Source organism: Garra rufa, chromosome 1 (assembly GCF_049309525.1).
Source record: "Garra rufa chromosome 1, GarRuf1.0, whole genome shotgun sequence".
NCBI classification, from domain to species: Eukaryota; Metazoa; Chordata; class Actinopteri; order Cypriniformes; family Cyprinidae; genus Garra; species Garra rufa.
Genome location: NC_133361.1, coordinates 91,259,549 through 91,272,913, shown reverse-complemented (window position 1 = coordinate 91,272,913; position 13,365 = coordinate 91,259,549). Strand labels below are relative to the sequence as shown.

At 37.2% G+C, this 13,365-nt stretch overlaps 1 protein-coding gene across 1 annotated transcript in view; it reads left to right on the top strand.

Annotated features, from left to right (window-relative positions):
- LOC141322007 (uncharacterized) overlaps window positions 1–12,129 on the top strand; it is an 82,275-nt gene extending 70,146 nt beyond the window's left edge. Inside the window, exon 3 of the mRNA XM_073833405.1 lies at window positions 10,938–12,129. Coding sequence (XP_073689506.1) covers window positions 10,938–11,583 — 646 coding nt within the window. The 3' untranslated portion in view covers window positions 11,584–12,129. The remainder of the gene's footprint in view (window positions 1–10,937) is intronic.
- Window positions 12,130–13,365: the final 1,236 nt, after the last annotated feature.

Below are 13,365 nucleotides of genomic sequence, written 5' to 3'. Positions count from 1 at the left end.
TATACAATCCCACAATTGATGCATACTTGCAACACTATAAATTACTGTATACATATTTCAGTATTGTAATCACAACGATTGTGTTTTACAATATTGACCACTCCCATGTCTATTTCTGATATTGTCATGTGTGTTTCAGAGAGTCCTTGAGCTAGAGGTGGCTGCAGTGGAGCACCAGTTCATCTTCATTGATGAGGTTGGATTCAACCTCACAAAAAGACGAAGGAGGGGAAGGAATATAATTGGGCAGCGTGCTATTGTTGACGTCCCTGGCCAGCGCGGAGGGAACATCACAATGTGTGCAGCGATTACGCACCACGGTGTCATGCATCACCATGCTACCCTTGGCCCCTACAACACTGCCCATCTGATCACGTTCCTGGACATGCTACACAACACACTCATTCCACCAGACCAGATAGATCTCCCAGAGCAGCTCAGGTACGTTGTAATTTGGGACAACGTAAGTTTCCACCGGGCTGCTCTGGTTCGTAACTGGTTCATTGCACACCCACGTTTTTTTGTTGTTTATCTCCCTCCATATTCCCCATTCCTAAATCCTATTGAGGAATTTTTTTCTGCCTGGAGATGGAAAGTGTATGACCGGAACCCACACACACGTATACCCCTTCTCCAAGCTATGGAAGATGCATGTGGAGATATAACAGTTGATGCCTTTCATGGCTGGATTCGCCATGCTAGGCGATATTTCCCCCGCTGCTTGGCCAGGGAAAACATTGCTTGTGATGTGGATGAGGTGCTGTGGCCAGACCGAAACAGAAGACAGGATGCAGCATAGTTTTTTTTTTTTTTTTTTTTTTTTTATACAGTAACTGTATTCAGTAAATACTTTTTTGTATGTAGACCACTGTACAGTATGTGGAACTTTGTGTTGGTTGGGATGTACACTGTGTAAATTGTTTTTGTGGGAAAAATAAAATATATTCATTACCATGTATATTCTCAAATATTTTACATCACAACACACTTATGTATATACTGTCTGTAGTAAGTGTAACACTGAACAAAAAAGGCCTAAGTCATTACGATGAATGGATAAGTGTGTTTTACATTGAGCACATCAGTGTTCAACTGGTTCTTATAAATGTCTATTGATATGATGGTTTGTGTGTGTCATTTGAAAACAAAATACCATTTTGAGAAGAAATAACATTGTTTTGAATGTGAAGTTTAATTTTGCAGGAGAATTGAGAGGTTTTGCCCATTGTGTGTGTGTTTTTGGATTTGTGTGTAGAGTTCTGAGAATATGAGGCATGCTTTCAGAAAATGTGTGTAAACAATCGAGAAAAACTGTAAAAGAGATAAATAAATAGTTTTGTAAGTGTTACAGAAAGACAATACTTCTGTACATGATTTACATACTCCTGATTTACATACACTACAATATAGTGCAGTTACAGTAACAGTATAGGACAATAACTGTAGGCTACAAACTTGTACTGTAAGCATCAGTGATGAAAGTGTACACTTACTTGCACATACTGATATCGTAGATCTTTGACCCTTTCTGAATTGCGCTCAAAGGGTACTCTGTACACTTGCTTCATGCTTACCCTGTTGCGATGGAGGACACGGGAAATGGTAGAAAGGCTGACACTGTTGATACCTTCAAAGTTTACATTGTCTTCTACAAGTCTTTGCTGTATTTCACGCAGTCGGATGACATTGTTTTGACGGACCATATCAACAATGAGAGCCTCTTGCTGTTGGGAGAACAAAGGAGTCCTTCCACCCTCATTTGGTAGTCTTGCAATTCTACAAAAGGGAAAATGCTCTTACAAATGTATACATACAGAAACAATAGTAATGGACATCACATTCATATGTAAAAAGTATTGTAATTTTTTTTTCTTTTTACCCCACTCCCCTTTCTATTGACAAACAGTAAACTTTCAGTCGCACAAATTAGAAAAACAATACCTGTTCTCTTCTGTGAATGTCCTGATTATGGTGGCCACAGAGAATCTGGACAAATTGGGTTGTACTCTTTGTCCTGCTTCCCTCATTGCCATTCCATGAACAAGAACATGGTCTATCACAGTTGCCCGAATTTGATCTGAAATTACTGTTCTTTGTCTTGCTCTTCGTTGTCCTTGTACTATTCCTCCTCGTCCACCACCTCGTCCACCACCTCTTACACCACCTCTTACACAAACTCTTCCTCCTCTGCCTCTCACATTGTTTCCGTCCATTGTGGTATACTGTAAACACTCAACGTACCTGGGCCACCTATACTGGCTTATATTCTAGACAACTGATTTGATCATATCATTAGAAACAAGTGTGAACAATTTTGAGTTGTTGTGTGTAAATGATGACAGCTGTGTTGTAGTTGTGTTTAACTTTTGACACATGTATTTACTATTTTGCAACACGGTGCCAAATGTGTTTTAGTGAGTAAGAATGTGTTTAGAGTTTTGCAAAAAGAGTGTATGAGATTTGCATACAGTGTCTTAACTACCTGAACTTGTTTAAGGTTTTGCCTACAAAGTGACTGATTCAACAAATGTGTTTAGGCCACTGAGCATTGGGTTCAGAGAATGGGGTTTAGTGTTTTAGCAATTGTGAAATACTGTAATAGCCATGCAGTTTGTGCAATGCCGGAACAGGGTTTGGTAGAGAGAGTGGTAGAGAGAGAGAGAGTGGTAGAGAGAGAGAGAGGTAGAGAGAGAGAGAGAGAGAGAGAGAGAGAGGTAGAGAGAGAGAGAGAGAGTAGAACCATGAGGAAAAAATTAAGACAATTATCAAATCAAAAACATAGACAACCAAACAATGCAGATTTACGCCATCAATATTGTGAAGAACTTAAACAGTATAAAAGTACACTCAGAAAAAAGAGAGAACAGTACATTCAAAATCAACTAAAAACTATTGAAGAATCTGTAAATTCTAACAATTTCTGGGACAACTGGAATTACTTGTATAAAAAAACATCATGAACAAGCAGCCATACAAAATGGAGACACCTGGAAAAATCACTTTGAACAACTTTATAGTGAAATTAAAATGAACCCAGAACAAACCCAGGAATATGAAAAAATGATTCATATGGAACATACATTTGGTAAATATCAAAACCCATTAGACTACCCCATTACAGAAAAAGAACTGATTGATAAAATCCAGGCCCTAAAAAACAAAAAAGCGGACCAGATGGCATTCTCAACGAAATGCTCAAGAACACAGAGCACAAATTAAGATTGGCCCTTCTAAAACTGTTCAACTTTATTCTGAGTGTTGGTCATTTCCCTCAAACCTGGAATCAAGGACTCATAACACCCATATTCAAGAGTGGAGACAAATCAGACCCCAACAATTACAGAGGCATCTGTGTAAGCAGTAATCTGGGGAAGCTGTTCTGCAACATCATCAACACAAGACTTGTACACTTCCTTACAGAGCACAATGTCCTCAGCAAAAGTCAAATTGGATTCTTACCAAATTATAGAACAACAGACCACATCTTCACCCTTCACACCCTAATTGACAAATACATTAACCAAAACAAAACCAAAATATTTGCTTGCTTTGTAGATTTCCAAAAGGCCTTTGATTCAATCTGGCATAAAGGTCTGCTGTCAAAACTTCTAGAATCAGGTATTGGGGGTAAAACATACAATATTATTAAAACAATGTATTCTAACAATCAGTGTTCAATTAAAATTGGAAATAAACAAACAGAATTCTTCACTCAAAAACGAGGTGTGAGGCAGGGCTGCCCACTATCACCGACCCTCTTCAATATTTACATCAATGAATTGGCGAAACTCCTAGAACAATCAACAGCACCTGGCCTCACACTACATGACTGCAACATAAAGTTCTTGTTGTTTGCAGATGATCTGGTTCTGCTGTCTCCAACAGAAGAGGGTCTACAGCAGAACCTAGACATTCTGAACAAGTTTTGTCAGACCTGGGCCCTGACTATTAATCCTAACAAAACTAAAGTACTAACATTCCAGAAAAGACCCACATGTCAGGGAAAGAGATACAATTTCACCCTTGGTATGACCAAAATTGAATATGCCCCAAACTACACATACCTTGGGGTGAAAATAAGTGCAACTGGTAAGCTGAATTTGGCTGTGAATGAAATGAAGGAGAAAGCAAGAAGGGCCTTTTATGCCATCAAAAAATCTATCCAAATTGAAATACCAGTTAGAATCTGGCTCAAAATATTCCAATCAGTCATAGAACCTATTGCATTATATGGCAGTGAAGTATGGGGTCCTCTCCTAAATCACGAATTTGAAAAATGGGACAAAAATCCGATTGAAGCTCTGCATACTGAGTTCTGTAAGAGTATTCTCAGAGTACAGAGGAACACACCGAACAACGCATGCAGGGCAGAATTAGGCCAATACCCTCTACTAATGCACATTGAGAAACGAGCCATCAAATTTTGGAAACACCTAAAAACGAGTGACCCCAACTCTTACCATTTTAAAGCCCTTAAAAACCATGAAGTGAACCCTGAAAAAAGTCCCCTGATTCAGATGCTCCTGAAGCTGCAAAAACACACTAACATAACTAACAACATCCAGAATCAGGAAAATGAAATATCCATTCACAAAATTCATCCCAACCAAATTATAAAAGCACACAAAGAAAATTATCTATCCTATTGGAATGAAACGACAGAAAAACAAAGTAAACTTGAATGTTATTTGGCCCTACATAGAGATTATGCAACTGCAGATTATCTGAGTACAGTGAAAAACTGTAAATTAAGAAGACAAATGACGAGGTACAGACTGAGCAATCATTCTCTGACTATAGAGACGGGCAGATATTGACAGCACTGGCTGCCCAAAGAGAGCCGCATCTGCCCATACTGTAATCATGGGGAAGTGGAGACAGAGCAACACTTCCTCACCAGCTGTCCAAACTACCAAGAAATTAGAACAAAATTTTATCCAAAATTTGAAACACTTTGCCCTGACTTTAAAATGTTAAACAAGAAAACACAACTTCAATATTTATTAGGTGAAAAACAAGATTGTATCTTACTAGCAGCAAGATACATTGATGCCTGTCACAAAAAGAGGGAGGAGTCAACAAATCAGTGATGCGCCCGCCACATACACACACGCACACACAAACACACACACACACACACACACACACACACATTGAATTTTAAATTGTTCATAGAATTCTAATATGTTCATTATTTGTCCTGCTTTTAAAAATGTATATACATGCATGTTTCTGTTGCATACATACCTGTTTTACATTCAATGTAAACACTCTGCTTTGGCAATACACTGTAATAATTGTCATGCCAATAAAGCACATATTGAATTGAATTGAATTGAATTGAGAGGTAGAGAGAGAGAGAGAGAGAGGGGTAGAGAGAGAGAGGTAGAACAGCGAAGTTCTGGTTCCATCTGTCTGACACACTGACAGACGGCTACCATCACTGTGCTCTTACTTACAGGGCAGGACACCCAGAGAGTGACCCCATGCAATATTTAGTGGAAAAACACCAACTAAATTCAACAATTCAGTTTAGACATGCAAAAGTTAAAGAAATTGGTAGATTAACCCAGGAAGAATATATCCATGATTGGCAAATCAAAATAGCACAAATTAACAAATTAAAGTACTTCTCCAGATTAAAGACTGGTTATCAATTGGCACCTTACTTGACCAAAATTAAAGATTATCATCAGAGAAAGCTCCTGACAAAGTATCGTCTAAGTGAGCATAGTCTATATGTAGAGACGGGCCGACACAAGCAGAGCTGGAGAGCCAGAGAGCTAAGACTGTGTTCTCACTGCACAGATGGACTTATAGAGGATGAGCTGCATTTCCTTACGGAGTGCAGCAAATATAAAAACATCAGAGACGCCTATTTTACCAAAATAGCTCAAATTGTGCCTGATTTCCAACAAGTAAGCCACATAGACAAACTCGGTTATATCTTGGGAGAGAAAGACAAGTGTATCCATTTAGCAGCGCAGTATGTTTCCTCCTGCCACATTATGAGGGACAAAGGCTGAACCCCCCTTTTCCTTATCACTGCTCTCTGTAGATATTTACATGATATTTGCTATTGTTTTTGTTTTCTTTTTTATGCATTTATTTATTTATTTATGTATTTATTGTTGTTGTTCACTGTTTATTGCTTTGGCAACATTGTACTATTATACAGTCATGCCAATAAAGCTCAATTGAATTGAATTGAATTGAATTGAATTGAATTGAGAGAGGTAGAGAGAGAGAGAGAGAGAGAGAGAGAGAGAGAGAGAGAGAGAGAGAGAGTGTGAGTGTGAGTGAGAGAGAGAGTGTGAGTGAGAGAGAGAGAGAGTGTGAGTGAGAGAGAGTGAGAGAGTGAGAGAGAGAGAGAGAGTGAGTGAGAGAGAGTGTGAGTGAGTTCCAAGTTAAGCGGAGCGCAGTGTCAGTGACAGGGAGTCATTGACGGCTCAGGGGTCGCAAAATGTCAAAATCTCTGGTAGCCCTTTGGGCAGGCACTCATCAGATTCTGGGAGCCCAAAAATTAATTTAACTAGCCCAAATAAAAAATACTTTTTTTTTTTTAAATATAGAAAATCAGATAGGAGTTTAAATTTTAATTAAAAAAAAAAAAAAAAAAAAAAAATATATATATATATATATATATATATAAAAGATATATAAGATATATAGATAATTGCAATAATTTGACCATAAAAAGCTGGAAATAAAAATGATTCTTTGTCACTGGGGGGGCTTTAGGAGCGCTGAAATATTAGTTTCCCTAGTAACGGCTGTATACAAAGCACCATTAACGCTGTTTTGTCAGACAAGAAATGAACATGCAACACGTTTCTGAGGACAGTCTGTTCCCTTCAGATACATTCATATATAGACATCCATGCAGCGTTTTGACTTTGAAACGTGCAGTGCACATATTTATTCAATGACATCATTGCCTTTTTGAAGATTTATCCAACCCTATCGCAATCGTCTTTCTGTCTCCAACTGTAAGACCTCTTAAAATTATAATCAAGACATTTCTTTTACTATTTTAAATATTTATAACTTTTTATGGCCTTACATTTGATACAAAACTGCGAGTCGCCGTTACCCCCATAGACTGGTTACCCCGCGCGACCGATCACGTGACCGTTTGTGCGCTCGTTAACTGGAATTTAAACGAAATTGTCAGCAATATTCTAATATACAGACATGGTGAAACAAATTTCCATGACTTTTCCAAAACTTTGTGGGTTAATTTAATTTTCCAAAACTTTTCCAGGCCTGGAAATTGCCATTTTAAAATTCCATGACTTTTCCAGGTTTTTCATGACCGTACGAACCCTGAAGAACAGCCTCCTGAAATCTGAATAAACTCCAGTGGTTGAGTGTTTTAGTCAGTCTGGATGACCACAGCGACACACAGGACCAGCTCAAACAAGTCTCCTGATCTTCATTTTCCTGCAGTTGTATTAAAGGTATTTTGTTTTCAAAACATTTAACTTCACTAAAATCGTAACACTAATACAATATGTTTTTTTTTTTCTGATAGATGACACTTCTAGTTAAAGTTTCTAATAAACAGTTTATTGTGTCTTGTATTTATTACCTAAACTTTTCACTGTTAATAAAAGAAGATATTGAGTGAACTGAATATGTTGGCATATTTTTGCCAATTTATCGAAACTGAAAAGGTAATAATGAATTAACCATATTCCTTTACACTGAAAAAATGTATTTAAAACCAAATTACCATTTAAAAATAAAAAAACATTACCACTGAAATAGAAAAGATCAAATACAGACCATATTATCATTTCCATCCAATCATTACAGAGGATTTGTTCATTTTCAGTGTGGATCTGTTATTAATGACTTTTGTTTGTAAATGCATTTCAAAAACTGAAATTTTAATATTTTACTTGTTTATATTATAATTATATTTTATCACAGATTATATAACAATTTAAAAAAGTAATAATACTCTGGGGAAATCTAAGTCATAATTCATTATAAATAAACTTCTGTAGTGGTAAATAGAAACTGACACAAATATATTTTTGTGTCCTCATTTGCCCTAATAGCAAAATAAAACTAAAAACCCAGACAGCGTTTCAGTAACTTTTCCAAAAGAATAAATAAATAAACAAACAAACAAAATAGCCAGAGATTGATTACAATAGTCAAAAGAGTGATAGATCAAATTGTCATCACACCCTCTTTGTAACAGTTACACAGCAGCATGAACTAGTTTAATGTGAATTTAATGGCAAGGTTCATCAACATAAAACAAAGTGTTATAAATGTACATAAAAAATAGAGAGTAATATTAATAGATTTAAGAAGTAAGTAACTTTTAGAAAAGCATCATTATATGGGTACGAAATTCTATTCTATATACAACATTTCTATATGATTCTAGAGAGCAGTGCACCAATGGGACTTTTATTTTGCTCTGGTGATGTGACGTCATAAAGATGCGCCTTGCTCCTCATCTGTTGTGATTCACATGAAGAAAGGTTTGTGCTTTTAAAGTTTTTAAACCAATGGACATTGTTGCATCAATAAAGCGTTTTTACAAGCTATGGAAAATAAATGTAATGCTTTATTTAGTGCTACTGAAGACGTTAGCCTTTAATAACACAGAAGATGCGTCTCATTTCTCTCTCTATATCATGAATCAATCGTGTGATGATAAGAAGTGAGAGACTCAGAATCCGAATCATTTGAATCAAATCATTTGTGAAATGATTCATTGATTCGATTCAGCGGCACGCGGACTACAAACGACAACAACAAACACAAACGAGTGAATCACAACCGAGAATGACTTTATGAAAGTGTAGCATATTAAATACCATAAATAATTAAATACCTATATATTTTATACCTTAAATATAAGTCTATTAATTTATTTATAATACTGAGTCTATTGAAGTCTATTAACTCTCTGATTGTCTTACTAGTGCACTGACCATAGACTGTATAAAATACACTGACTAGTGAACTAGGAGCTGATTGAGACTCACCCAGAGATTTAGTTTGCATTGATATTTCTTTCTATTATTTATTGTCATCTTAAACAGGACAAAGTGTTCAAACACACAGAAAAACTCCTGGAGAATCAACAGAGATCCAAGTGACACACTGTTATAAAGATGGCGTTTATTAAAGAGGAGAGTGAAGACATGAAGATTGAAGAAACATTCAGAGTCAAACATGAAGATACTGAGGAACAATCAAACATGGGGTTTATTAAAGAGGAGAGTAAAAACATAAGGATTGAAGAAGCATTTAGAGTCAAACATGAAGATACTGAGGAACAAACAGGTTGGTTTTCATTCTCAAAGCTGAATTCACTACAGAAATGAATGATATTTATGAATAATATCACACAAGTGTAGAAATGTTTTGACATTTGACAGAAGTTGAGATCACATACTAATGCTGCCTTCAAGTACAGCTGAGAAGATCTTACTTTAGCACTGGCCATTTGTTATTAATCAAGTAAATAAATAGATGAACACTGTTCAGGAGGCATCAGAGTGGAGCAGTAGGTCATACTTACACCAAGGTACTGTATTTTAACATATGAACAATATAAACCAGTGGTTCTCAAACTGGGGTGTGTACACAAAAAACAAAAGGCAAAGATTTGGCATTAATTTAACTCTACCCCAACTTAAGGTTAAGGTGATGAGTTGGCTTAAGTTGGGCTCAGGTGGTTGTTCTGTGGTGTTTCCCATACATTGGTTAATTTGTGGCGACACAAATATCATTTAACATGACCACAATATCAAAACTGACCACCACAAATAGATTTTCCAAAAGGCTTTAACTTTGTTGAACAAACATGAGAACTGTACGTTTCAAAATCATTGTTTTATATCACTGTATCTCTGAAGGAAACCTTCAGAACATTCCAAGAGAACCTTCTTCAGAACATTTTCGATGTAATTTTCATTTTGTCTGCATGTAATGCCTGATAAAGCTACCAGTCTCAGATGGAACATGTGAGTTCTCTCGATCTGAGAGCCAAGTCTTTCATAGTTGAGCACAGCAGTGCTCTCCTCGCTCTCGAGAGTCGCCTATGAGTTCAACATTCCCAAAGTGAGCATCAAAGTTCCCTTCTCATCGTTTAGTTAAGTTCTCCGCTCCCTGAAGCTGCGTAGGAGTAAAGGCAAAGTCTTTAATAAAATCCTCAGGCAGGGTAACAGACAGGATTTTTCACTTTAAATTGGAAGTTTAAATTTAGTATTTTCTTTATGTTTCCAGAGGTGTAATTATAATATTACTAATGTTTTTGACATAAATACTTTAAATCGAGTGATTTAATTTTATTTAAATAAGATTTTTGAGAGATTAATGACCGTTTTCCACCGCTTCTCTGACAGTCAGTTTTGGGGTGTTTTCCACTTAAAAGGTCAGTGTAACAGCCAACTTGTAGTATTGGCTAACATAATTGCTCCCTTCATAAAACCTCAGAAGTAATTATTGTGTGATGAATTTTCCATCTGTCGGTTGAGTGCGGAGTTTGTCCCCTTTCTTTTTCCTAGTCTCTCTCTAAATTTGTTGAATTTTATTCCCTGGGAGACATAAAAATGGTATATAATAATTGAGATTGGTCTGTATAGATTTCCTAGATTTAATTAATTGTATAACAGCCAACTTAATCTGGACACCTTAGTATAGGATCTAGCATACATGCATTACATATCTACATGTTTTGATGTTAATTGCTTTGTGCCATTAAACTGGGGTTAACTTTTATCTTTTTGTTTTTCCACCTTAGATCTAACAGCGCTGAAAGAGGAGAGAGAAGATCTAAATGAAACTGAAGAGAAATATCAGTTTGAGAATCTTCATGATTTCGTATCTGGAGAAAAATCTTTTTGTTCCTTAGAGTCTGAAAAGACTTCTAAACAAAAAAGTGCTCAGAAGACTGGAACTAGGAGTATTTTCACTTGCTGTCAGTGTGGAAAGAGTTTCAAAGAAAGAGGACACCTTAAAAGGCACATGAGGATTCACACCGGAGAGAAGCCTTACTCTTGCAAGCAGTGTGGAAAGAGTTTCCAACAAGGACACCTTAAAATGCACATGAGATTACACACTGGAGAGAAGCCTTACTCATGCAAACAGTGTGGAAAGAGTTTCACTGAAAAAGGAAGCCTTACCAGACACATGAGAATTCACACTGAAGATAAGCCTTACACATGCAGCCAGTGTGGAAAGGGTTTCAATCGTAAAGAATGCCTTAACATTCACATGAGAGTTCACATGAGGCAACAAGGACAACTTGAAAGTCACATAAAAATTTACAATAGAGAAAAGCCTCACAGATCCCCTCAGTCTGGAAAGAGTTGCAGTGAAAGTGGAAACCTTGAAGTTCACCAGAATGTTCACATTACAGGGAGCCTTTTTACCTGCCAACAGTGTGAAAAGAGTTTCACTCGTAAACTATACCTTTACATTCACATGAGAGTTCACTCTGGAGAGAAGCCTTACACATGCAAACAGTGTGGAAACCGTTTCAGTCAAAAAGGAAGCCTTAACAGGCACATGAAAATTCACAATAAAGAGAAGTCTAACAGATCCCCTTAGCATGGACAGAGTTTCAAACAAAATGTCTAGAATGGACATTTCCAGTCCTTGATTCTGATTGGCCACAATCAAAGCTGTTGTAAATTACTCTACAGACTTACACCTCTTTGTTTCTTAGCAACCACATTGTTGCAACCACAGTTTCAGTTGAGGTCAAAAGTTTACACCCCCTTTCAGAATCTGCAAAATGTTCCCTCGTCAAAACAATCCGAAAGGATTCCAATAAGAATCCTATAAAGGGCTCCTACAATGATATAAATTCTAATTCACTTTTTAAAGCAATGTGTTTTGTCCATGGTACACTTTACTGTGTCAACTAGCTCTATTGTGTTGGACTGAGCTTAATGCATAAACGTGCAAGGAATAATATGGACTATGGACAATGTGTTTGCTCTGTCTACAATGTAAGAACTTCACATTTGTATATCATGAATTGGAAGGAGAGCTCACAGGAAGTGCACTGTTTTTTGATTGAAGCACAATAAAGGACACTGTTAGCATTTTAACATCAGTGTGCATGAATTTAATTTGCACACACCAGTTTCTTGCCCACTTCTACCACCTACATTGGCAGCTTTGTGGAAGGCTGTAATAATCAGTTTTGGAACCAATTAGGAATTGTCTTATAGGACAAGGCATAAATATGCTGCATGATCATTTCTACAGGATTTTAATGGGATCCAATTTCATCTTAATTTTTGAAGGATTGTACTTATTCATTGCATCTATTACAATTTTTTTGCAGTTTACTTAAACTCACCTTGAGTGAGTAAAGTGCAAGAATTTCAAAGAAACTAATAAGATTGATGAAACAAAAGACAAATCAATAAATGTTCTGTTTTAATGTCAATAGTGATTTAATTTAGTCTTTCTTTCACAAGTTCACTCTTACGGATCATAAACTGAGTGAAAGGTTAGGCGTATCTGGCATGCTGTCTGGGAGAGGGCTCTGAGCTCGGCAGTAATTCCCGAGCCCGGGCTGAAGGTGAGGAGACAGTGTGGTGGAACAGTGCTGAAAAAAGGGGGAGGAAGAAGGTAGGTCTGCTTTGGTTATTTACAGGGATTCTTTCTCGTGCTGATTGGATAGGGAGTGTGATTACTGATGATGAAGTGGCTGTGTTAATTATCAGTGTGAGCTCTTCCCAAAAATCCTAAAACCGAAAGCCAGGATAAACATGGCATCTAGGGTACGGGCGATGTGGATGGACTGGTAGACTTTACAGAGAGTGTAGATGCAAATGTTTAGAATTTTTAGGGTTATAAGTTGGCGGGTGTCTGGGCCAGTGGGATGGGTTTTTTGGATTCCTGGAAAAATTTGGATCCCGCTTAGGTACCCTTTGATTGAGCCAAGTTGGAGGTTTTGATGATGTTTAGGTAAGATATGAATGTGGTAATCGATAGCAGGGAAAAATTTGTAAGCTAAGTGAAATGTTTTAAAACATTCCATGCTGTTAGGTAAGACTGAAGGGTCCTGGGGTAGACGGCTTGAAGAATGGAAATAAGAAAAGCTTCTAGGAGAGGGGGTGAGGGAGTGGGGATGTCAGGGGTATCCATGAGGTGTGGGACATAGCTGGTAGATTTTGGCTGGGAAGGTTCAGGCAGATGGGTTTATAAAGAGGCAGGTAATAGTGGAGTGGGAGATGGAGCTGCAGACTGTGGAAAATATGTTGCGGCAGCCTAAAAATACCCGGCTGTGAAGTTCAGGGTCCAATGTGACTGCACATTTGGCTGAGAAGAGCTTTTGGCAAGTATAGAAATGTGAGTCTCCGTATGATAATGTGA